The 26735-nt window shown below is 35.9% G+C and overlaps 1 protein-coding gene across 3 annotated transcripts in view; it reads left to right on the forward strand.

Annotated features, from left to right (window-relative positions):
* Positions 1 to 26735, forward strand: part of AP4E1 (adaptor related protein complex 4 subunit epsilon 1) — an 88783-nt gene that overhangs the window by 17416 nt on the left and 44632 nt on the right. For all 3 annotated transcript variants that reach the window (XM_068551552.1, XM_068551543.1, XM_068551561.1), the window contains exons 8-15: positions 2185 to 2258; positions 8679 to 8801; positions 8904 to 9013; positions 12342 to 12481; positions 13520 to 13632; positions 13740 to 13858; positions 20023 to 20325; positions 22505 to 22619. In XM_068551552.1, the coding sequence (XP_068407653.1) occupies positions 2185 to 2258; positions 8679 to 8801; positions 8904 to 9013; positions 12342 to 12481; positions 13520 to 13632; positions 13740 to 13858; positions 20023 to 20325; positions 22505 to 22619 (1097 nt within the window). The remainder of the gene's footprint in view (positions 1 to 2184; positions 2259 to 8678; positions 8802 to 8903; positions 9014 to 12341; positions 12482 to 13519; positions 13633 to 13739; positions 13859 to 20022; positions 20326 to 22504; positions 22620 to 26735) is intronic.

Raw genomic sequence — 26735 nt, forward strand, 5'->3', positions numbered from 1 at the left:
GTCCCTTGCATTGGCAGGTGGATTCTTAACCATTGCACCACCAGAGAACTCCTATATGCTAATTCTTTAGTCTCACTTTACTAAGGGATTGTCCTCTAGGCTATTATTGCTCCTAGTAATGTCTCCTCAGTGTCATGTCAGCATCCGTCTTTGGTGAGCTCCTGATGAGCGCTAACTGGGCTGTATCACTCTTGGTGTTGCTATTTTACTTTTTTCTATGTTTATGGATCTCAACCTTGATTGAAACCTAGGGTGAAAACCTGGAGTTGATGAAGCAGACACACACATTAGAAATGTTTGTCCTATTGTGGAGCTCTAGTTGGAGTTCACTAGAATTCTGTTTTAAAACCATGAATTTCATAGTAATGCATTCAGACCTCACTGGTCCAAAAGGATTTAATGCCGTCATATGGTGTCAGGAAGTAACTTTGGAGGCATTTAGTGAATTTACTAAATTCGTTAACTCATTATCTTCCTTCTTTCCTTCATGGATGAATTTGAAGAATATGTGCAAAGATGAGTATGTTGAATAGAGTTCAGAGAGTTCAGTTGAATAGAAATTAGGCTTAATTAAATGAATAAAGAGTAGAACTCTCTTATAATGTTATGGAACATTAGAATGTTCGTCCCCTTCTTTGTTGTCCCAACTCTAATAAGATTTTATGTTAACGTAGATTTCTTAAGTTATGATTAGCTCAGTGTGGCAAAGTAAAAATGTTAAGTTATTTTTATAACAGGATTCTAATGTATTTAATTGAAAGAATTAATTTACTGGAAAAATCTCTTATATTTATGGTCTTTTATATCTATAGTTTGAATATTTTCTTGTGTTTTATAGCATTCTGCTTCTTAGGTTATTAACAGTTAGCTCAATCATGTCTGCAAATGTTTCCACATTTCATGTGGTTAATTATGATTCTTATGCCGGACATTGGCTTTTAAAATTGGGCAACTATACCATAATCTAAGTGTAGTATTACCAAATTTGGGGAGGGAAGGATTTGTAATGTCTACTATATGGTTGTCTGTAGAAGAAATGCTTACATAATAAAATGAGGAATTTTAGGATATGGTTCTGGATTCTCACTGGATATTTATACTTTAGTTAAGGTGCAGTAGAAGTACATGCACTTCATATTGAGTTTTACAGCTGTATATTTGAAAAAAAAAGACATTTTCTGAGAAAGTTGTAACATACATGATATGTAATTTGTATAGCCTCAGATTATTTTCATCTTTTTGTTTTGTTTTATAGTGTAGTTTCTCCGCAAGAAACAACTGTGTATTCTATGGGTTGGTTTTTTTTTGACTACGCCACGCGACCTGTGGGATCTTAGTTCCCCGACCAGGGATTGAACCCACGCCCCCTGCATTGGAAGCGTGGAGTCTTAACCACTGGACTGCCAGGGAAGTCCCTGGGTAGTCTGTGTTGATGGTGCTTTTTTCTATTAGTGTTTTTTGAGTTTACAAAACATACAAAAATATCAGCTGAGAAGCCATAGTTTTCACATTGGCCTCTTGGAGAGGACTTTTCCTTGGAGAAAAGGCTTGGTGGCAGAGTGCTAGGGCTCTATAAAACACTGCATTTTTGTATAGTATCTACCTCAACCCAGTAACAATAACTGTAATTGGTGACCATAAAGACACAGGAATGTTATTAATCTGTTAATTCTACAAAATATAATTTCTTTATTATTTAACATAAATGAAAGTTAAAATTTTCTTTCTGATGAACCTGGTACTGCTCAAAGAAAGACTAGTATTTGAATATTTTTTAAAAACTAAGTGTTTGAAATACAGATAATATACTGTCTGGAATAATCTGGTATGTGAAGTATTAGTGTAGTAACTTTAAACAGGTAGAAATATTATATTACGAAGAAAATTATAAAAGATAGCATGTTCAACCAAACAAAAACTTTATTTGTAAGTAGGTTCAGATTGAGGAAAGAGTTGATTGACTTATCTCTTCATTGACTAGTCAGCTTTGATAAAGCAGGAAGTTAAACTCATGAAAAAGAACAAATGGAATCTTTAAGAAGTGAAATTCCCAATTCATAAAATGAATTTCTTTCACTTCTTTTCTGTAGATCCTCAGTTTTAAAGAGAGAGAAGTTTGAAAAACTATGTTTTATTGGGTTATAATACTATAATTCTACTGCAAATAAAATATCTTTTAAACAGGACAAGTGAATTAATGTATGATGTTCTCGATGAATCCTTACGAAGAGCTGAGTTAAATCACAATGTCACATATGGTAGGTAACATATGTAAATGCTGCTCTAATGACTAATAATGTTTTCAGTATTATAGCTAAATCTGTGTTAGAATATTATAAATTTCAATAGAATTTTAAATGTTAATTTTTAAGGTGGTTTTGGGATTATTATTTTTCACTGGAAGCATTGAATAACTAATAGAAATAATTTGAAATTACGCCATTGTTTAAATGTTGACCTAAATTGACTATTATAATTGTCTCTCTTTTTAAGTCTTTATTTTTAAAGAGAAATTGTCTCTGTATTGAAAATGTCCATCAAGCATCTAATTGACTGTGAAGATAACCTAGTAGGTCCATTCCATACTTAAGACAGTTCTTAAATGAAAGAATCAGTCAACTAGTCACCAAATATTTCTTAAGTTTTTGTTATTTATCAGGCCCTGTGCAAGATGCTTGGAATACAGTCGTGAATAAAATAATATTATCGTTGAGCTCACAGCCTAGTTAGATGGAAAGGGACAGGTAGTAGAAATGTTACAGAAGTGAATTTACAAGGTACTCTGGAGAATACAGCAGCTAGTCTTAGATGAGAGGGAGAACAAGGAAGGCTTTTCTGAAAAAGTGATATTTAAGAAGATAACTGAAGGATGAGTACGATATAGATAAGAATATATAGATGTGGAATAATGTACTTTTTAATGAAGAGACAATAGCTATTTATGTTAAATACAATTTTACAAAGTAATTTAGTGATAAGAGACAAGAGTAAAATGGGGGAGGAGGGAGGAGAACTGAGAAAAGTAACCAAAAAAACTTCCAATCTTAATAGCCAGAGGGAAGAACTCTTAGTTCTTTATTGATCAGCCTGAAAAAGCTCATTGAAGAAATTGGGATATTTGGAGATATTTAAAGGATAGAAGTAAAACAGTTTGAATCTCACCTGGTATGGAGAAGGGCAGTAGAAGAAGTATTGAGAGATATAAGTCAAATGAGAAGTCATTTCTTAATCTGGTAAAATACCGTGAAGTAGGGGATGGAGAGCGTTACTTGTTCTTTCAGACAATGGTAAGCTGTGGATCTTTAAGAACAATGGTTGTAGAAGTGCAGAGTATACTAGAGGGCAGAAATTGAACTAGTTTAACTGTAATAAAAGTGCTTGACAAAAACGCAGTAGGAATAAAAAGAAAGAATTGCATGCATAAGACTAGTATGGAAAAAATAATGCACATGGTAGTGAATTGGGATAGTAAATTTTGAAGGATAGATTTATGTTTTGTGTGTATAAATGGTAATTAAGGTAATAAGTGTGGTGTATTCATTTGTTCAACCAGTATTTATTGAATGCCTACAAAACAAAAATTTAATTTGTAAACTAGGTACAGATTGAGGAAAGAGTTGATTGACTTAATGTATTCCTCCATGCTAAGTGTGGGAGCTTAAGGGAAGAATAAGGTAGACACAGGCCCTGCCCTTGTAAGTGTATAGTATAATGAATAGTTGACATCATCTAGGATCCTGCTATGTAATGAGAAGAATAAGGTGCCAGAGATAAGGATGACCATTATTGAGGCAGGTGGTTTGGCTAGGAGCTGTCAGAGTATCCAGAGTAGTGTCAGAATCTTTGGAGGCAGCAAAAGTAAATTAAAAAGTTTTGCTTGAGATATAATCATGGTCTAGGATAAGGGTTTGAAAGGCTCTCAAGGAGTTCTGTTTAAAATCAATTGTCTGCTTTTTTTCCTTGCAGAAAGTTTTTTTTTTTTTCTTTCGGTAATTGACATTTCAGCTTTAATTTTTAAATTTTTTTGAATAGGTAATATATGCACATGGTTCAAAATTCAAAAGGTACAAAAGGGTATACAGTGAACAGTAAGTGTCCCTTTGACCCTTATTACCCACCACCCAGTTCCCTCTCCTGGAGATAACCACTGTTACTACTTTCGATTTAGAGAATACTGTACACCTGAGGAAATATTTTTTAATGTTCTGCATTAGGACATCCTTCTTTTATTAAGATTGCTGGGACCAATGCCAACAATTTATTTCTTTGTAGTCTGTCAGTCCAGTGTTTCACCTTGCCAGAGAAACTTATAGTTTCTATTGTTTCCCTTTTTTCCTTTATTTATCTTCTGTTTGTTCTACATTTCCCCCCGTATTTGTACTGATACAGTTTATAGCTTACAGTGATTTTATCAATGGTAGAGTGTTCTCTAGTAAACCTAATATAAATATCTTATAACTTAAAAATGTGAATTTTAAATTATAAATTTCATAAGGGCAGGGACTGTGTATGTCTTATTGGCCAGCATATCCCAGTATCTGGCACTGGATTACTCAGTGTGTAATATGTTTTAATTGAATTAAAAGAAGAGAAAGTTATTTTACTTTTATCAGTTATCTTATTGGGTTTCAGTCTTAATATTTTCTAAACTGTATTTTTATGAAAGTTTCATTATTATAACTTACCTTAGTGTCAAATCAAGAAATAAATCACATCAGAGGCATTTATTGAGTATCTGCTATGTGCCAGGCATTGCATAAAGTGATGTAGAGGATATGAAGAAGTATTAAATATAATCTTTGCCTTCAAGGAATTTACAGTATAATGGAGAAGATAACTTATTTATGAAAGCATAATACCAGTATAAGGCAGAATGCAAAGGGGAGATAAAGTCAATAAATATTACAGGAATCCAAAGGCGATAAAGATCACTCTGGGCTTCAGGGCACATAAAGATTTATTGATGTAATAGGACCTTGAAAGATAGGATTAAGATAGCCAGAAGGGAGGTTAAAAGTGGTTCTAAGGCAGAGGGAACATGAGAGAAGGTGTAGAAGCGGGGGTGTTTAAAACAGTTTCAGAGAACAGTGACTTGCCAGCCTGATTGGACAGTTCATAGTGGAAGCAGTGGGAAGCCCATATTGTGGAGGTCCTCCCGTGGCAGCCAAAGGAACTTTATACTGTATAAATCTGGAGGTATGGGATAGTTTGGGGCAGGGTACTGATAAGATGAGAAAGACATTTTTAGTAAACTATTTGGTAAATTGGGAGAATTACGTAAAATGGAGTATAAGGGATAGAACCATCAAAAGTAGATAGAAGTACTTTTCCCACTAAGTACACCTAAAAACTCTGGACATTATATGTAAAATAAACATATAAGACTCTGAAAGGTGGATAAATGAAGGTAGACTGGTTAGGGACCTTGGCATGCAAGGAACGACACCAAGGTGAGTACCCTGGGCTTTCTTTTTGCCTCATATACCCGAGACTGGGTACTGGAGAGCCAGCAGTCTGAAAATGCCAACAGGTGCAGACAAAAATGCCCTGAAAAAAGCCTGCTCTCTAGCTAAAGGACTAAGGGAAAAAGAGCAAACTAGCAAGATAGAAAACTTTCAGATAATAGCTCTTCTATTACAGTCAAGCACCACACAGAAAAAACTGTGGACCACCCACAGCAGCAGAGGCTGAATGGAGAGTCAAGATTTCCACCCTCACCAGATATAATGAGGTACCCCAACCCTTCCACAGGGCTAGTGGTGAGGACCAAGAGGGGCAGCTGCAGTTTCATCCCTGCCAGATGTTAAGGGGGACCCTCCCTGGCGTTGCCAGTAGAGATGATGTGGGAAGCCTGGATTTCACATTATCCAGGAGTAGGGAATAATGAGGTACCCCTCCCATCTTTCCTGAGGTGGCGTTAGAAGAAGCCTAGTGATGAGTTAGGGCTTTTAAACTGGTCACGTATACCAGGGCCACCCCCTTAATCTCAATGCAGGTTGTATAGGGAGCAGTAACGGGGTGCCCCTCCCTCTTCCAGGCAGGGTACCTCCATCCCCCATCCAGAAGGAACCAGCATCCCCTGCCTCTCCAAGTGTTAAAGGAGGCAGAACGGAGAATCTGGACTGCCACCCTCATTGCATGGTACCCGCATCTCCCTGCCAGAGTGGTGACAGTAGTTAACTTATTTAAAATGAAAGTAAAGTCTAGTCTGAAGGATACAGTGTCAGTAGAACTTCTTCAAATTTTGTGCATAATCCTACCCAAAATATCTATGATAAAACCACAGTGTCACAAATGTTAGAACGTTATTAATTTTTAATTTGCTAATCTTTTACTTGATGGTATTTTGATTAGGACCTGGCTTGCTCTGGAAGAGTAAACAAAGCTCCACGATGCATTTTACTTTTAGAAATCCTTAGAGGTTCTACAGCAAGTCCCCTACATACAAACAAGTTCCGTTCCGAGAGCGTGTTTGTAAGTCCAATTTGTTCATAAGTCCGACAGAGTTAACCTAGGTACTCAACCAACACAGTTGGCTATGTAGTACTGTACTGTAATAGCTTTATAACACTCTTCACACAAATAATACATAAAAAACAAACACAAAAATAAAGCATTTTTAATCTTACAGTACAGTACCTTGAAAAGTACGGTAGTACAGTACAGCCGCTGGCATACAGGGGCACGTTTGTATCTTCGAAAGTTTGCAACTTGAAGGTTCATATGTAGGGGACTTACTGTATTCTTTTAACCACTGCAGTGAGGAGACAGCAGAGTAATTGCTTTTTCATTTATGGACTTAGACTTTTGTAGAGTTGGAGAATAAAGGCTCTTAGCCTCTAAATTTTAAAATAATTTGAAAACCTATTAAGTTCATTTCAGCTCATTTATGCCTAGGTTGACTAACAAGTGCAATTTTTGAACTATTAATTTTACTTAAACTAGCTTTTCAGAAATCTTATGAGCATCTAAATATAAAAGGTTAGGTTTTAGACGGGTATTGAGAAGCTTTTGCTGTCAGTAAAACATCTTGATAGGAGAGTTCTAAATGGTAGAAATCCATAAAGGAAAATATGTCAGTTATGATAGAAAATGGAACATCATCATTTTTAATCTTACTTAGGACTAGCATGTTTGTTCAGGGTTTGACGAACTTTTTCTGAAAAGGGGGCTAGATAGTAAATATTTTAGGTTTTGTGTAGGTCATATAGGTTTTTGTCATATATTCTCCTTTGTTTGTTTTAAACCTTTAAAAATATATACCTAAAACTAATAATTTTATATGTCAGTTATATCTCAAAAAATGTAAAAATCATTCTTAGTTCACAGCTTACAAAGATAGGCTGAGGGCTGTGTTTAATGATGTGTTGCCTACTCCTGCCTTAGTTGATTAGTTAGTTGACTAAGGCTCTCTCTGTTTTCTTCGTGAAGTCATAAAATCAACTTTTTTCATAGCACAGAGTAAAGACTTTTTACAGCATAACATCTGGATATATAAAGTATCTTTTTAGGTTCAATTGACTGACTTTGTAGGTTTTCCTTTAATTAAAGTCAGTTCCCTTCTTAAAGAGTTGTTTATTTCTTAAAAATCTTTCCTTCTGATTTCCTTTCTCTCTCCTTCTTTAGAAAGTATTTATTTATGTAAAGCTTTTTACCGGAAATTTATATGTGTATCAATTGATAGGCAACTTAGCAGTGTAAAACGTAGTTGAATATTCAGGATCTATCTTATGTCCTGTACACAAATGTTTGATTGTTATGTTTTAAGCTTTTGGAAAAAGAGCAGGAGTGATTCTATCAAAGACACGATACGCTTCAACTATGTAGTAGAACTGTTTTTAAGTCTGCTGATTCTGTGTCTCACTTCTCATTCTGTGATTCCAAAGGACATGCAGGACTTTATGGTGCGTAAATGATTCTTCTTTACCATGGCGAAGCTCCAGCTCTTTGACTCATGCTCTTTAAGAGCGTTTGAGAAAAATTTTAGTATCCACTTTGATCATCTATTATAGTTATCAGATCTTTGATGAGACTAGAAAATCAAATTTGAACACTATTAAGATGTTCAGTAGATTTTCTATATCCTTGGAGGTTAATTGTTAAAAAGTGATTTGAAGATTTTTGAGTAGTGGCCCTATATTGAAATAAATGCTAGAGCATCCTGAAATGATTATGTTGAAATAAACCACACTGAAATAAACTACATATACAGTTTCTGTGTAAAAGTGGTAGAAACTGCCTAAGAATAAATTATTTTGAAGCATTCAAGGAGTGTTGGAAGTATCTATTTATATAGGAACAATGAATGTATTACTTATGTGTCCGTTAGAATGTGATTTCCTTGAGGGCAGGGGTTTTTGTCACCGCTATATCCATACTAGTAGAACAATGTCTGGCTCATAGGAAGTTTCAGAAAATACTTGTTGCGTGACTGAATATATCATTCTTATCTATTAATATATATCATTCTCTTTAAATTGTACTGTGGTAACGTAATCCTAACAACTGTATAAAGCCTGAAAACAATAAAGTTCTTATCTTTGAAAAATTTCCATAAGTAAGATTTTTGACTAAAACTGACCTTCCAATTAGTTTGTTTTGTTAGGAGTTCTACACAGATATATTCTTTTATTATGCCTTAATATGATCCCTGACATTATAATATTTTATTTCTGTAGCTATTCTGTTTGAATGTGTACATACAGTCTATTCTATTTATCCTAAATCGGAATTACTTGAGAAGGCTGCCAAGTGCATTGGAAAATTTGTTTTGTCACCTAAAATAAATCTCAAATATTTAGGTAAGATGATTGGTTCTTTTGATGGAAATTACCAAGAGAGTTTTTGAAATTTGCTGGGTATTTGTCCTATGTCACTTTCTATAATGTAATCTTTGCTTCTAGGATTGAAGGCTCTTACCTATGTTATCCAACAGGATCCCACTCTGGCTCTTCAACACCAGATGACAATAATTGAATGCTTAGACCATCCTGATCCCATTATTAAAAGAGAGGTAAACTGGTATTTTGAGTAATGTATGTGAAGTGTTACAATTTTTAAACTCTGTTGGTATTATGGAGAGAGATTAAAATGGTGGGCAGCGTGTATGTGCACACGTGTGTATTTTAACTTTTGAGTGCATTTTATTCTTTCTATTGAAGTTTAAGGAACTTTTCTAAAAAGCACTTGTGTCAGTAATTACAAGAATGGTTTTATTTTTTTAATTTATTTTTTTAAAACATCTTTATTGGAGTATAATTGCTTTACAATGGTGTATCAGTTTCTGCTTTATAGCAAAGTGAATCAGCTATACATATATCCCCATATCTCCTGCCTCTTGCGTCTCCCTCCCACCCTCCCTATCCCACTCCTCTAGGTGGTCACAAAGCACTTAGCTGGTCTCCCTGTGCTATGCGGCTGCTTCCCACTAGCTATCTGTTTTACATTTGGTAGTGTATATAAGTCCATGCCACTCTCTCACTTCGTCCCAGCTTACCCTTCCCCCTCCCCGTGTCCTCAAGTCCATCCTCTATGTCTGTGACAAGAATGGTTTTAAATTATGAGTTGGGACTTCCCTGGTGGCGCAGTGGTTAAGAATCCGCCTGCCAATTGCAGGGGAACCCTGGTCCGGGAAGATCCCACATGCTGCGGAGCAACTAAGCCCGTGTGTCACAACTACTGAGCCTGTGCTCTAGAGCCCACAAGCCACAACTACTGAGCCCACGCGCTGCAGCTACTGAAGCCCATGCGCCTAGAGCCCATGCTCCACAACAGGAGAAGCCACCGCAATGAGAAGCCTGCACACCGCAACAAAGAGTAGCCCCCGCTCGCTGCAAGTAGAGAAAGCCCGCATGCAGCAAGGAAGACCCAACACAGCCAAAAATAAAAATAAATAAATAAGTTTTAAAAATAAATAAAATAGAAAATGAAACAAAAGCTGTCAAGACAAGAACACTCTTAAAAAAAATAATAAAAAAATAAATTATGAGTTGGAGGAGTTAGGTCCAGTTACCTGTATAGGATTCATTAATATCTTTTTGGTCCAAGAATTGTATCAGTCGGAGACCTGAATTCTATTCCCAGGTCTTCCTGTTAGTACAGTTTTAAGAAGTAATTTATGATGATTAATTTTTTCCATTATTAACATCTATAAACTAGGCTAATGCCGTCCCTATTGAATATGTAGGAATGTTGAAAGAATTAATAAAGATATCCCTAAAATGGTTTGAACTTTTTGGAAGGAAAGGTGTATAATTTACTTAATTTTTTTCAACTTTTTCCTTTTATAAAATTGCTTCAGTATCTACTTGGGTATCCATGTAGATATATCTGTTAATTCTCATGTAGAGAATCACTCTATACCTTCATTTAAAATGGTATATGGGACCTAGGTAAGAAGAGTAGATAGTTTTATTTCTGATTTTAAAAATAATAAAGATAAAAAGAATCTACTAAACATCTAAATTACTTAAAAGCAGTGAATTAAAAGTAGTTTATTGAGAGAACACTGTATTACATTAAACAACTATAATTTTTAAAAGATAAGATTAAAAATTTTGAATTTTAGAAGTACTATTTTTGAAATAATATTTTCAAGAAATTGCCATCTACATATATATACATATATGTTTTTTGCATTCATATTTTTAATCTTCTGAAAATTGTTACCTGCCTTGAATGAATCCAGGAAGTTTACAGATGTACTAATTTCTATGCGTGGACATTGTAGAAAAATGAGAAGATGCCAAGGGACATTAACAAATAATTATATGGCTCTTCCACTTTGAACAGACATAGAGCATGCATTTTCTTTGTGTGGTTAAGTACTAAATTGAACACAGGTGACTTAGATACAGTTTTTTTAGTGCTGTATTTATTTATTAGGATCTCATTTAAAAATGAAGGTCAAAGGGAAACTAGATAACTTTTAAAATTTGAAGTCTGATCTGTAGTGAGAAAAGTAGCTTGAAGTTTTGGGGAAGGGTACTGAGTATCAGTGGTGCCCCAAGAAGGCACTGCAGTACTGTCTCCTCGATGCCACTGTCACTTCTAACCTCCATCAGTAACTATATGGCAAGAACTTTGGTCCTGGGGTATGGAGTGACCTGTTGCTTGGGGCTGGGATTCCCTTTTACCTGATTTTATTACTTTTCTTTCATAGCAGGGAAAAAGAAGGCAAGAAGGAGTTAACAGAAAAGACCTTTAGCCATGCAGTTCATAATACCAGTCCCCATTCAGTCCTGGAAATGCTAAATTTCATGGTCTTAGAGTAGGAAGTAAATTTGGTGTAGATTATCTTAAAATACGTGACGTATAGAGTCTACAGGAAGCATGTCTGAAGCAGCTTCATAGGTTGAAAGCTATAAATACATGGGGGACCTATGTATTTATAGATTTTAAATGGTGTTAAGGATTAACTGGAACAGTTTAAAAAAAATTCAAAATCTGTTGTACTTGAAGTCCTGGGTATAAGGACTGAAAAATTAGAAAGAACCCTAAAGATAGATGAACAAATTTGATGAGAAGGATATGTGGAAATTCTGCTGCAGCTAATATTCTTGATCCTGAAATTCCAGTAAATGATGCTTTCTCTTTATTGCCCTTTGTCTCATACTGATTTCTGGGAACTATGATATTCTTAGAACCCTGATGTAGGGCCTCAGAAAGCCAGCCAAATGGGAGCTTACTCTGGTACTGGTCTTCCTTCATCTTACTTCAGGCAGCAAGAGGTATATGCCTCATCACTGAGAAAGCTGTAAAATGGTTCTTCCTTTGATACCCTAGATTCTGAACGTAGGCTTTGCTGGGCTTTGAAGTGCTTGCACTACCTTAGCCATCCATTAGAGACCGTTTGCCCTTAGCTGACAAATCTATTCAAGTGTGGTTTTCTGTTGTTCTGGTAGTGTGGAAAAAGCATTTTGCAAAACTGGATTTTTATATGTGTATGCATGTATACACACACAGGCGCACGTGCATAGCACACAGGCCTAAGTAATGTAGGTTCAAGAAGCTGTTACATTTTTAGAAAATAGATTATTAACCTTTTAACTTTTTAGTCTTTACATGGCCTGTCATGTAGAGATGTCAGATCATAATTATCTATATCAATAGAAGGCTTTTGGACTTTGGATTACAATTCTTTTTTTTTTTTTTTTTGACAATAGTCTTACCTTTCTTAAGTTCTGTTCAGTTAAAATGTGCATTTCTTGAGCACCTATTAACTGCCCAGTAGAGCTACATAAAAGTGGAAGAATCAACTGTTACAAACCTATATGTTACAGTATTTATTTGTTATCATGCATAGTTTTATAATACTATTTTTATTTTTCTTTCTTAAATAGACTCTGGAACTTCTTTACAGAATTACTAATGCACAGAATATAACAGTGATTGTCCAGAAAATGCTTGAATATTTACATCAGAGCAAAGAAGAATATATTATCGTCAATTTGGTTGGCAAAATAGCTGAGCTGGCTGAGAAATATCCTTTGTTTGGACCATGAGTCATAAAATACCTTTAGTTACACAGTGACTTTTAAATGATTGGTCTAGACGTGGTCACTTGCAGGTTGAGTTCAGAGGCCCAGCAGTAACTTCCATTCCTGATATTCAAGCCTCTCTTGTTGTCAAAAACAAGAATTTGTGTAGACTTCCTAGGGGATGACTTTTTTCCTGGTTCTTTTTATTCCATTGGTCACTGTTATCAGCAGGAGGATACAGGAATCTCTGTCTGATTCCTTTTAGAGCCCCTCCTTGTCTTTGACTTTACTTCCTACTCAGTTTCTTTCCTGAGTAAAAGTTCTTGTTGTTTTGGGGGGATTGTTGAGGGGATCAGGATGCTAAAATTTATCCTTCACACTACTGTTTATACTGGAAATTGTCACAGTAAAGTAGTTGGCAACTCCATTCACATGTTACTTTTCTTCACATTTGTTTTTTAAAAGTCAAAGGAACTTTGCAGGTCACGAGGTTACTCATCATTCTTTTTAAGATGTCTGTTGTTTAAATCTAAGATTGAATGAATGAATAATGCTGATCAAAGTATCTTGGAAATTGCTTAAGTGTAGTTTTGTCCTAACCAGCGCTATAGCTCTGGCCAGCAGAATGATAGAATTTTAGAAGTGAAGAGGAATAGATTAGAAAAGAGGGTAAACTTGTTCAGATAGACATGTCACAACATTTAGCTTCTGAAGTGCATATCATTTTCCATTGTTTTTGTCCATAGTTAGCTGGAACATTTCTTTCAATTATTTCACAGTTATTTATTGGACACCTGTTATGTGCAATTTATGGTGCTAGATAAAGCAACATGAACTGGTTTATTAAGTTTATTCAATAAGCTTTTACTGAGCACCTTTTTACATAAAACTGGAGTATAGAACAATTTATTGGCAGAAGTTAAAGGTATAAATGCCAAACTAGGATGAATTGAGAGTTATTTTTTTTTAAGATTTATACAGAAAGGATAATTTTAATAAGTGGCATCTGGTAGTGTACTTGTTCTTAACACTGTGGACACATATGCTCCTGATAATGCGTGGTTTATTCAGACAATGAATGCTGTATTTTCAGTGGGAGGAGATGTTATGCATCCTGATATTCCCAATAACTTTCTGAGACTGCTAGCAGAGGGTTAGTAAACTATTGCATTCTGCAAAGATTTTAAAATTAAATGTTTTTATTACAGAGTCCTTAGAGAATTTAGTGGAAATTAAAATGGTATATTAATTTCTTTGTAGGTTTTGATGATGAAACAGAAAATCAACAATTAAGGCTCTATGCAGTTCAGTCTTATTTCACTTTACTAGATGTGGAAAATGTGTTCTACCCACAGAGATTTCTTCAAGTTATGAGTTGGGTGAGCAAAGTACATTGAATCATAAATGTTTATAATATTATTTTTTTATAAAGTCAAATACTAATAATATATTTCTTCAGAAATCATTCAGTTCTACTCAGTTAACTCCTTCAGCTGTCAATTTTCTTTCCCAGTGGCTACCTTCTATCACTTAACTATTTACTTATCTATTCATTCTCTCTGCCATCTCACTTGACTAGTCTTTTAAATATGGGTATTTATTTAGATGCCTGTCTGTGTCTACAATGCATTTGTTGTGTTTTCTATGTGAATCTATTTTTGAATATGTGAATACTCATGTATCTGTGCTATGTTAGCTTTCTATTGCTGCATAATAATGTTACCACAAACTTAAAACAACATACATTTGTTATCTCACAGTTTCTGTGGGTTAGGAGTCCAGGCATGGGTTCTCTGCTTAAGGTCTTTCAGGGTTGCAGTCAATGTGTCACTTGGGGCTGCTGTTTCATCTGAAGCTTGATTAGTAAAGGATCTGCTTCCAGGCTCACATGTGGTTGTTGGCAGAAATCAGTTTCTTGCATCTGTAAGACTGAGGGTTTGAGGTTCAGACTGTTGACTGTTGGCTGCCCTTAGCTCCCAGAGCTGCCCTCAGTTTCTTGCCAGGTGGGCCTCCCAACATGGCTGCTTGCTTCATCAAAGCCAGCAAGGAGATCATCTCTGCAAAACAAGGTCACAGTTTTATGTTATATAAACCTACATAATCGTATACATCCTGTCACCTTTGTATATTCTTTCTTGTGCATATGAGTGAGCACTTCTTTAGGGGGAGATTTGGAGAAGTGCAGCTCTGGGTCATAGAATATTCACACTTTAATATTTTATGGTTTTGCCAAATGTTAGCATGTTAACCATAATTTTACCCAGACTTATATTAAATAATTCTTTGAAAAAATGGCATAATAAATACCCCTATACTTTTCACCTAGATTCCCAGTTAATATTTTTAATCACCTTTGCTTTACTGTATCTATTGGGTTCCATAAGATCTTATGGAAAAACCCGAACAAACTTTTTGGCCAACCCAATACATCTATATCTATAGCTAGGTCTACCTGTGTACAGTTTGTTTTGTTGAGCCGTTTAAAATTGAGTTGCAGACCTCATGACACTTACCCTATAAAAAATTCAGTGTGACTCTCCCAAGAGTGACGTTCTAGGTAACCATAAAACCATTATTGCACTAAGAAATGTGACCTTAATTCATTAATATCACCCAATATACGGTCCATATTCAGACTTATCCAGTTGTCCAAAAAATGTCTCTTATGACTATTTTTCTGCTCCTCCCAATCCCATATCAGGTTAAGATTCACAAATTGCATTTAGTTATATCTTTTAGCCTCTTTTATTTTACAGTGATGCTCAGTTTCTTTTTGTTTTCATGACATTGATTTTTTTGGATGAATACTGTTGACTCGCAGAATGTCCAGCATTCTGAATTGGACTATTTCTGGTTCAGTTAAACATTTTTAGCAAGAATACTACATTGTCAGTATGTATTTCTCACTGCATTGTGTCAGGATGCCTGTAATGTCAGTTCCTCCAATTATTGGTGATAGTAAATTTCTTTGTTTGGTTAAGATGGTGACCTTTGTAAAGGGTCTCACCATTGTAAAGGTGCTGTTTCTCCTTACTAATTTAGAACTAATCTGTGAGGTGATTCTGTGAGACTTTGTGAACATCTGTTCTTCAACTATCTTTCATCAATGGTTTTAGCATTGATAATCCTTGCCTAAATTGATTGTTGTATTTGGTGGCCATTTGTATTTTCCTCCATGAACATGACATGTTCATATATTTAGAGTGTTTCTTTTTCTACAGCATACAAATCCTGTACCTGTTTTGTTAGATTTATACTTAGGTACAGATGGTCCCTGATTTAAGATGGTTAAGCTTATGATTTTTCAACTTTACAATGGTGCAAAGTGATATAAATTCAGGAGAAACTTCAAAATCTTTTTTTTTTTAATTGAAGTATAGCTGATTTACAATATTATATTCGTTTCAGGTGTACAGCATGGTGATTCATTATTTTTGCTGATTATATTCCGTTATTGATTATTACAAGATAATGGGTATAATTTCCTGTACTATACAGTATATCCTTGTTGCTTATCTATTTTATACATAGTAGTTTGTGTCTCTTAATCCCTTACCCCTAACTTGCCCCTCCCCGCTTCCCTCTCTCCACTGGTAACCACTAGTTTGTTTTCTTCTTCTTTTCATTTTATTTTATTTTATTGAAGTATAGTTGATTTACAGCATGTGTTAGTTTCTGGTGTACAGCAAAGTGATTCAGTTACACATATATGTACATACTCTTTTTCATGTTCTTTTCCATTATGGTGTAGTACAGGATTTTGAATATAGTTCCTTGTGCTATACAGTAGGACATTGTTGTTTATCTATTTTATATATAGTAGTTTGTATCTGCTAATCCCAAATTCCTAATTTATCCCTCCCCCAACCCCTTTCTCCTTTGGTAACCATACGTTTGTTTTCTATGTCTGTGAGTCTGTTTCTGTTTTGTAGATAAGTTCATTTGTGTCATATTTTAGATTCCACATATAAGTGATATCATATGGTGTTTGTCTTTCTCTTTGACTTACTTCACTTAGTATGATAATCTCTGGGTCCACCCATGTTGCTGCAAATGACATTATTTCATTCTTTTTTATGGGTGAGTAGTATTCTATTGTGTATATATACCACATCTTCTTTATCCATTCAGTATGTTGATGGGCATTTTAGGTTGTTTCTTTGTCTTGACTGTTGTAAATAATGCTGCTATGATCACTAGAGGCATGTATCTTTTCAAATTATAGTTTTCTCCAGGTATATGCTCAGGAGTGAGATTGCTGGATCATATGGCAACTCTATTTTTAATTTTTTTAAGAAACCTCTGTACTGTCTTCCATAGTGGCTACACCAATTTAAATTCCCACCAACTATATAGGAAGGTTCTCTTGTCTCCACACCCTCTCCAGCGTTTGTTATTTGTAGACTTTTTGATCATAGTCATTCTCACAGGTGTGAGGTGGTATCTCATTGTGGTTTTGATTTACCTTTCTCTAATAATTAGTAATGTTGAGCATCTTTTCATGTGCCTGTTAGCCATCTGTACGTCTTCTTTGGAAAAACGTCTGTTCATGTCTTCTGCCCGTTTTTTCATTGGGCTGTTTGTTCTTTTGATATTGAGTCGTATGAGCTGTTTGTATATTTTGGAAATTAAATCCTTGTTAGTTGCATTATTTGCAAATATTTTCTCGGATTATGAGGGTTATCTTTTCATTTTGTTGATGGTTTCCTTTACTGTGCAAAAAGCTTTTAAGTTTAATTGCATCCCATTTGTTTATTTTTGCCTTAGGAGACAGATCCAAGAAAATATTGCTACAATTTATGTCAAAGAGTGTTCTTTTCTAGGAGGTGTATGTCTCAGGTCTTACATTTAGGTTGTTAATCCATTTTGAGTTTATTTTTGTATATGTTGTGAGGAAATGTTCTAATCTCACTGTTTTACATGTAGCTGTCCAGTTTTCCCAGCACCACTTATTGAAGAGACTGTTTTTTCTCTGTCCTATACTCTTGCTTCCTTTTTTTCACAGATTAGTGGACATTAGTGTATAGGTTTATTCCTGTATTTTGTTCTTATACTCTGCAATCTTGCTGAACTCACTTATTAATCTAGAATTGTTTTTTGTAGATTTCTTGAGACCATGTTAAGAATTTTTGCATCTCTGTGCATGAGGGATAGTGGTCTATAGTTTTCTTGGTTTTTTCTACTCTGTTTGGTTTTGGTATCAAGGTAATACTGGCTTCATAAAATGCTTGGGAGTGTTCTTTCCTCTTCTGTTTTCTGGAAAGATTGTGTGCAAGGGTGTTGTTTAGTTTTTAAGTGTTTTGAAAATTTCCTGTTATCTTTCCTGTTACTGATTTCTAGTTTGATTCCATTGTTGTCAGAGAAAGTACTCTATAATTTCAGTTCTTTTAAGTTTGTTGAGGTTTATTTTATGGCCTAAGATATGATCTGTCTTATATGTTCTGTGGGTGCTTGAAAAGAGTGGGTATTCTGCTTATTGTTCGGTGGTGTGTTCTATAGATGTGGATTAATTCTTTTGGTGATGGTGTTGAGATGGGGTGTAGATATCTCTAACTATGTGGCCTCCACTGAGCCTGAGTCTCTGCTAGGCTTCCGCTGACACCACTCCAGCAGAGAGGGGGAGGGCTACCTCTTTAAACTTGGGTGGAGGTGAAGTATAGGCTTCCTATGTAGTCTTCACAGACACTGCAGAAGAGTGGGCCTTTCTACAGCTTGGTGGGGATGAAGTTTCTGGTTTTCACTCAGTCTCTCTGTTACCACCCTTGCTGGGGAGTTGGGATGCTTTTTACAACCTGGTAGGTGTTAAGTCTTGACTCTCCACTCCACCTTTGCTGGTATGGGTGGGGCTACAGTTTTTTCTATTTGGTGCTTGGCTGGAGTAGAGGGATTATTATCTGAAAGTTTTCTGTCTTCCTGGCCCTTTGGTTAGAAGGCAGGCTTTTCTTGGGGCTTTTTTGTCCTTCTCCCACTGGCATTTCTAGGTTGCTGGCTCTCAAGTACCCAGTCTGAGGTATATGAGGCAACAGATAACCCACTGTATTGTTCCTTAGGTCCCAAGGTTCTTAGTGATCTGCCTTTTTTTCTCTACCTTTCAGTCTTTGTATATGTGTTTTATGTATAACATCAAGGGTTTTTAGGTGTACTTAGCAGGAAGAATAGGGGAAAAATTCACCTACTCTATCTTCCCAGAAGCTTAAGTCCATTGATTTTTTTTAAAAATTAATTAATTTAATTAATTTATTTTTGGCTGCATTGGGTCTTCGTTGCTGCGCGCGGGCTTTCTCTAGTTGCAGTGAGTGGGGGCTACTCTTTTTTTTTTAACATCTTTATTGGAGTATAATTGTTTACAATGATGTGTTAGTTTCTGCTTTATAACAAAGTGAATCAGCTATACATATACATATATCCCCATATCTCCTCCCTCTTGCGTCTCCCTCCCACCCTCCCTATCCCACCCCTCTAGGTGGTCACAAAGCACCGAGCTGATCTCCCTGTGCTATGTGGCTGCTTCCCACTAGCTATCTATTTTACATTTGGTAGTGTATATATGTCCATGCCACTCTCTCACTTCGTCCCAGCTTACCCTTACCCCTCCCCGTGTCCTCAAGTCCATTCTCTACGTCTGGCAGGCTGATTCTTAACCACTGTGCAACCAGGGAAGCTCAAGTCCATTGATTTTTGAACTGGGATTTAGGTTACCTGTTCTTCTAGAGCTTCCTTCCATCTTTTATTAAACCAGTCAAAAAGTTATCTTACTATTTAAGGATTGAATTTATGTAGTCCTATTTCTTTTTTTTTCCTCTTCTTGTTACTAGCCATAAATCTTCCCTTGCCTATCACCTCACCTCACTGTTTTTTCTTGCTGGTCCCAGTATTATACATGAATATACTTCATAAATACTACTTAGGAAAGATCTCACACTCCATGAATTATCAGTTTATTAACGACCCTTAGACCAATAGGATTATATATCACCTGAATAAATTAGATGTAGGAAAGAGTATGTGTAAAATAGATCAGTGTTCGTCAGAGTCTCTTCTGTGGATCATCTACATCAGAATCAGCTGATGCTTTTTCAGAATGTGTATTGTAGATCCCCACCACAGACATACTAAATCAGATTTTCTGGGCTGAGAGTATAGAAATGTGTATTTTTATGAAACACCTCAGGTGGCTCTTATGCATACTAGTATGTGAGAACCACTTGTTTAAATGCTTATTGGAAAAAATAGTAACAGAATGTGAAAGTGCTTTTAAAAACCAACATCCAAACCTGGAAGTTCAGAAGAAAGCTAACTTGTAATGGTATGCTACTTTATATATTGTTCACGATAAAGATGTGGAAAACCTTTTTGTATTCACTTCCAATTCTTGGTGTAATTTTGAACCTAAAATATACAATTGTATCTTTAATAATTTCTTCACCATGAGAATATGTTTAGTATAAGTTAAATTCACTCCGGCAGTAGGCACTTTGTTTAGATTTCTGAGTATAGTTGTTATATAACTTGATACTTACATATATACATTTCTTTGTTTTAGGTTTTAGGGGAGTATTCCTACCTCTTAGGTAAGGAAACGCCAGAGGAAGTTATAACCAAGCTCTACAAGTTACTTACGAGTGACTCCATTTCTTCAGAAACAAAAGCCTGGATAATTGCTGCTGTGACCAAGTTGACACCCCAAGCACACTCTTCTAATATAGTTGAGAGATTAATCCAGGAATTTACCACATCTTTGGATACTTGTTTGAGACAGCACGCATTTGAATTAAAACATTTGCATGAGAATGTGAAATCTATGAAGGGCTTGCTTCCAGTTGACAAGAGTTGTGAAGACATGGTGGTAAGATATCTGCATTCCATCTTTTACAAAATTGCATTGTCTTTAAACAGAATAATTCTTGCATTTGTGATATATCTGGAATATGCCAAAATGTCATTTCTGTAGCACTTTAGATGAAGGTTGGCATTTTTCTCACATTAGTGTGAGAGGGCATTTGAGAGCTTCTACTCAGTAGTGATCCTAAATAGTCAGGAAGACTAATCTGTTCTGGAGAACTGCAGTGAAGGGGTTTATAGTCTATGACAGTCTCTTTTAACATATAATAATTTGAGAACTTAAAAATTTTATCTCCTTTGAACTTCTCTAATATGTCATTTTATTATTGCTCTCTTTTCTTTGACAATGTAAGAAAAAAACAGTTCTCCATTTCATTTTGTCCATCTACTATCTAAATTTTTACTACTTTGGAACCTGATCACCCGCCTTTTCTCACCCGCCTTTTCTTCTCCCACCTACTTTCAGCCAGTACTGCTTTTAATCCAAAGCACTTAGTTACTGCTCACCTCTGAGTTCTCTCTCAGATTGGTGTAAATCTGAAAACTTCCAAAAGGAAGTCAGATTTGTTCAAATTTTTATATTAGATGTCATATAGTTGAAGAAGAGGGGAGGATGGGCAATATTCCCACTAATTATGACTCAGATGTTCATGGCTTGTATTCATTTTGAACCTTTGTTCATTAATTTTTTTTCGTTAGCTCCTCATGGGCAGAGGCCTTGGTTTAACATTTGTTGGCATTCCAGAGACTATATGAATAAATATGCTATACATAGTATTAAACTAGTTAGTTACTCTACTTCCCTTTCTTCCAATAAAAGATAATGATGATGACATGGCTTCATCTCTTAAGAATCTTATCGAGGGACTTCCCTGTCGGTCCAGTCGTTAGGACTTTGCCTTCTAATGCAGGGGGTGTGGGTTCAATCCCTGGTTGGGGAGCTAAGATCCCACATGTCTCGTGGCCAAAAAACTATAACATGAAACAGAAGCAATATTGTAACAAATTCAATAAAGACTTTAAAAGTGGTCCACATGGAAAAAAAAACTTAAAAAAAAAACTTATCAAAACTAAACTTTGCCAAATGCACAGTGTGACATGCCACTTAAATTTTTTGAGAATTACCTGCTGTTCTAAATTATCTGAGCTGTTTGTATACACTTGGCTAAATTAGGAGAGGCAAATCTGTGGTTTCTGAGGTCGTTACTGCTATATCCTCTTGTGTATCTCATTTTTATTTCTCCCCTCACTTTTTCTTTTCTCCTTTTCCCCTTACTCTTTCTTCATCTCTTTATTTCTTTTCATTTAAGCATTCTCTTGTACCTTTCTATTCTTGTACTTTATGGAAATCAAGTAATTTTCCACAGGTTTGTAACAAAGCATTTTTAGGTAGAAAGGAATAGGATAGTTAAATCAAAGGCACTGTGAGAGGCTGGATAATGGGCCTCCCCAAGATAATCACATCTTAATCCCTGGAACCTGTGCATATGTTACTTTATGGTAAAAGGGACTTCGTAGGTTTGATTAAGTTAAGGATTTTGTAATGGGAAGACTATCTTGGATTATCTGAGTAGGCATGATATAATCACAAGGGTCCTTACAAAAGTGAGGCAAGAGGTCAGAGAGGAGAAGGCCAAATAACAGTAGAAGCAGAGATTGGAGTGATATAGCCACAAGCCGAGGAATGCTGGCAGCCTCTAGGAGCTGGAAGAGACAAGAAACCTATTCTCCGCTGGAGCCTCCAGAAGGAACTAGCCTTTGCTGGGGGCTTTGTTTTTAGCCCCCAGCAGCAGGAAACTAATGTAGACACTATAGTTCATAGTGTATGTGTCTTCTCCTCTGGTAGATTACAAGTCTCATGAGGCAGGACTTGTGTCTTCCTTTGTCTCTGTTATAGCATCTAACATGATGCCTTAACATTTTGGATGCTCAAAAATGTATTCTGCAGTGCAGTGAAATGAATACTAAGTGCACATGACTTATATTGTTAGATTCTTAGCTGAGTGTTTTGATTATAGATGTTTCAGAAAGAGAGTTGAGTAGCAATTCTAGGGTTGAAGTTCTGTTTTTCACTTAAAAATTATTTTTAGGAAATATGGGCTGAAATCACTTCTGTGAATGTGCAGTCTACTGTTTAGGGTAAGTTTTTTTTAATTCCTAATTTTTGCTTTACTTTAATATAGGTAGATGCTTCCTTATCTTTTCTGGATGGTTTTGTGGCTGAAGAACTAAGTCAGGGGGCAGCACCTTACAAACCTCACCACCAACGGCAGGAGGAAAAGCTTTCTCAGGAAAAAGGTAATTTTTCATGGGTTTATAATGAGCTAGATTGTAGGGATATCACTTTTTAATGCAATTGTATTATAGTCATGTAAGTAAATAACTGAGGAGATTCATTATCTCTCATTAAGTCTGCTTGTGACTTGTTCACCCTGACCTTGTTTGGGGTAAACAGGAAAAAAAAGTTAGCCTAGAGGTGTTCCCAAAGCCATAGGTTTCATGTACATAAGTGCCTAAGATATGGCAGCCATCCTGGAATTTTAAAAGAACTTGAAGGTGGAATTATCATGTTGGTCACTGTGTAAAGGGCTGACAGATATCAGTGTGAGCATATCTGCAGAAGAGTTTCAGAAGAAAACTCTGCTTTCTATGAACTAGTGAGTTTCATCTTATTCTGAACAATCTTGTATAGCTTAAGTGTGTTAAAATGCTTCCTCCAATGAAATATCTGATCAGTGAATTTAGGAACAGCTTAGAAAGAAAAGAATAACTTTACATTTAAAAAATGTAGGCTGTCAGGGAAAGACTTCTGTCATTATTTTAGTAAAGAGGAGATCACTGAGATATTTGATGGTGGATGGGATATATATATATATATATATATATATGAATAAAGGGAGACCATTAAATATTATCTATACAGGAATTCAGAATGTTAATACTGAAAAGTTCAATGCAGAAAGGTCTTTTTTTTTCTCCTATTCATTATTTAATGATTTTGTAGAGTACTTATTATTTTTTAGGTTCTGCGCTAGGCATATGAGTACAACTAAATGGTTGATCCTACAATGAAACCAAAAAGTATAAACACTAATAATAGGCTTGATGTTATTTTTTTGTGGAAGTATTTGCTCTGTTAAGATTTTTGACATTATTTAGCACAATGATACCTAAAGGCCTAGAAAATACAATTTTCTTTCAAAGGGTAATCAGTTTCCTTCCCATTTAACTCCTCATGTATTGATAGAATATGTGGGGGGAAATAAAGTTTTGAATTACAGTTGCCCAACCTCTGACTATAGTGCATATAGAGGCCTTATGACATCCAAGGCATGGAGTGAAAATCTGGAGTTCCAGAGTGGGAGACATGGTCCAGTTGTCATATTTCCTTATTTTCAAATGTCTGGGGGCCATCAGTTGCTCTTTTTTTTTTTTTTTCCCTTTTTTTTTTTGGCTGTGCTGTGTAGCATGCGGGATCTTAGTTCCCCGACCAGGGATCAAACCATGTCCCCTGCAGTGAAAGCACAGAGCCCTAACCATTGGACCACCAGGGAATTCCCCATCAGTTGCTCTTATTACTGCAATTCAAGGCTAGGGTAGGCAAGAGGGGGTAGGACAAGGAGCCTAATTTCTGGCACTGCCTTTCTTCTTTCTTAAAATAAGTTAAATGGCTGATGCAAATATAATAGCCCTGAAACTCCCCAAGCTAGTATATTCATTTGCCAAGTACATTTTTGATCATGGAATCATCATTATAAATGGGGTTAAACTGTCAAATTAAGCTCTTCCCCTCTCCTCCCAAACCTATTTTTCAAAAGTTCTCTAAAGTAAAATTGAAATTTCATGAGCCTAAACTGTCTTTTATATCATGGAAAAGGAAATCAGTTACAAGACAGGGCATAGCAAGTGCTTATGCTATATACTTGAAGAATAAGTTATAAAATCATGTATCTTATAATTGTGGCTATGACAGAAAGTAAAGAGTGGGGGAAAAATAGGTATTTTCTGCCTAAAAAGTTGTTAATTCTAGAATCCTTCAATTGGCAATCAGTTCTGATACTGATATTGTTTGAGATTTTTATAAATCATTTGAAGAGTAGTAGTCAAATGTCACTTTTATGAAGGATACAGTACTTAGCTCTCTTGGGTAGAAAAATGCCAAGTTCATAACAATAAACTTCAGGAAAATATTGTAAGATAATGAGAATTAGCAAACATAGGTGGGATAGTGGGGAACAAACTTTTATTACCAGTTCCTACCAAAGAAAAGCATTGAGGAATCAGTGTGGATTATTCTGTTAAAACGTTATTTGAATATGTTGTGGCCCCAATGTTAGATAAAACCAGAGATAATAAGGGGAAGTAGCAGGATAATCTCCTGTCTACAGAAATATGGATTTTTGAAAACCACATCAAGTTTAGACTGTTAGTCTCTCAAAAAATAAAATTAATAACAGCTGGGGATGGTCAGAGAGGTATAGTGAAATGATCAAGGTATAAAAGAACTGCAGAGAACTTCAAGATGGAGGAGGAGTAAGACATGGAGATCACCTTCCTCCCCACAAATACATCAGAAATACATCTACACGTGGAACAGCTCCTACAGAACACCTACTGAACGCTGGCAGAAGTCCTCAGACTTCCCAAAAGATATATATATTTTTTTCCTTTTTCTCTTTGTGAGTATGTATGTGTATGCTTCTTTGTGTGATTTTGTCTGTATAGCTTTGCTTTTACCATTTGTCCTAGGGTTCTGTCTGTCGTTTTTTTTAGTATAGTTTTTAGCGCTTGTTACCATTGGTGGATTTGTGTTTTGGTTTGGTTGCTCTCTTCTTTCTTTCTTTCTGTCTTGTCTTTTTTTTTTATTTTTAATTTTTAAAAAATTTTTAATAATTTTTTTTTAGTTTTTATTTTAATAACTTTATTTTATTTTATTATTGTTATTTGTTTCTTTCTTTCTCTTTTTCTCCCTTTTCTTCTGAGCCATGTGGCTGATAGGGTCTTGACGCTCCAGCTGGGTATCAGGCCTGTGCCTCTGAGGTAGGAGAGCCAAGTTGAGGACATTGGTCCACCAGAGACCTCCCAGCTCCATGTAATATCAAATGGTGAAAGCTCTGCCAGAGATCTCCATCTCAACGCTAAGACCCAGCTCCACTCAACAACCAGCAAGCTACAGTGCTGGACACCCTATGCCAAACAACTAGCAAGACAGGAACACAATTAGCAGAGAGGCTGCCTAAAATCATAATACGGTCACACACATCCCAAAACACACCACCGAACGCGGTCCTGCCCACCAGAAAGACAAGATCCAGCCTCATCCACCAGAACACAGGCACCAGTCCCCTCCACCAGGAAGCCTACACAACCCACTGAACCACCCTTAGCCACTGGGGGCAGACATCAAAAACAATGGGAACTATGAACCTGCAGCCTGCAAAAAGGAGACCCCAAACATAGTAAGTTAGGCAAAATGAGAAGAAAGAGAAACACACAGCAGATGAAGGAGCAAGGTAAAAACCCACCAGACCAAACAAATGAAGAGGAAATAGGCAGTCTACCTGAAAAACAATTCAGAATAATGATAGTAAAGATGATCCAAAATCTTGGAAATAGAATGGAGAAAATGCAAGAAACTTTTAACAAGGACCTAGAAGAACTAAAGAGCAAACAAGCAATGATGAACAACACAATAAATGAAATTAAAAATTCCCTAGAAGGAATCAATAGCAGAAAAACTGAGGCAGAATAACGGGTAAGTGACCTGGAAGATAAAATAGTGGAAATAACTACCACAGAGCAGAATAAAGAAAAAAGAATGAAAAGAAATGAGGACAGACTCAGAGACCTCTGGGACAACGTAAAACACACCAACATTCAAATTATAGGGGTCCCAGAAGAAGAAGAGAAAAAGAAAGGGACTGAGAAATATTTGAAGAGATTATAGTTGAAAACTTCCCTAATATGGGAAAGGAAATAGTTAATCAAGTCCAGGAAGCACAGAGAGTCCCATACAGGATAAATCCAAGGAGAAACATGCCAAGACATATATTAATCAAACTATCAAAAATTAAATACAAAGAAAAACTATTAAAAGCAGCAAGGGAAAAACAACAAATAAGATACAATGGAATCCCCATAAGGTTGACAGCTGATCTTTCAGCAGAAACTCTGCAAGCCAGAAGGGAGTGGCAGGACATATTAAAGTGATGAAAGGGAAAAACTTAAAACCAAGATTACTCTACCCAGCAAGGATCTCATTCAGATTCGACAGAGAAATTAAAACCTTTACAGACAAGCAAAAGCTAAGAGAATTCAGCACCACCAAACCAGCTTTACAACAAATGCCAAAGGAACTTCTCTAGGCAGGAAACACAAGAGAAGGAAAAGACCTACAATAACAAACACAAAACA

The sequence above is a fragment of the Eschrichtius robustus genome, chromosome 1, assembly GCF_028021215.1.
Source record: "Eschrichtius robustus isolate mEscRob2 chromosome 1, mEscRob2.pri, whole genome shotgun sequence".
NCBI classification, from domain to species: Eukaryota; Metazoa; Chordata; class Mammalia; order Artiodactyla; family Eschrichtiidae; genus Eschrichtius; species Eschrichtius robustus.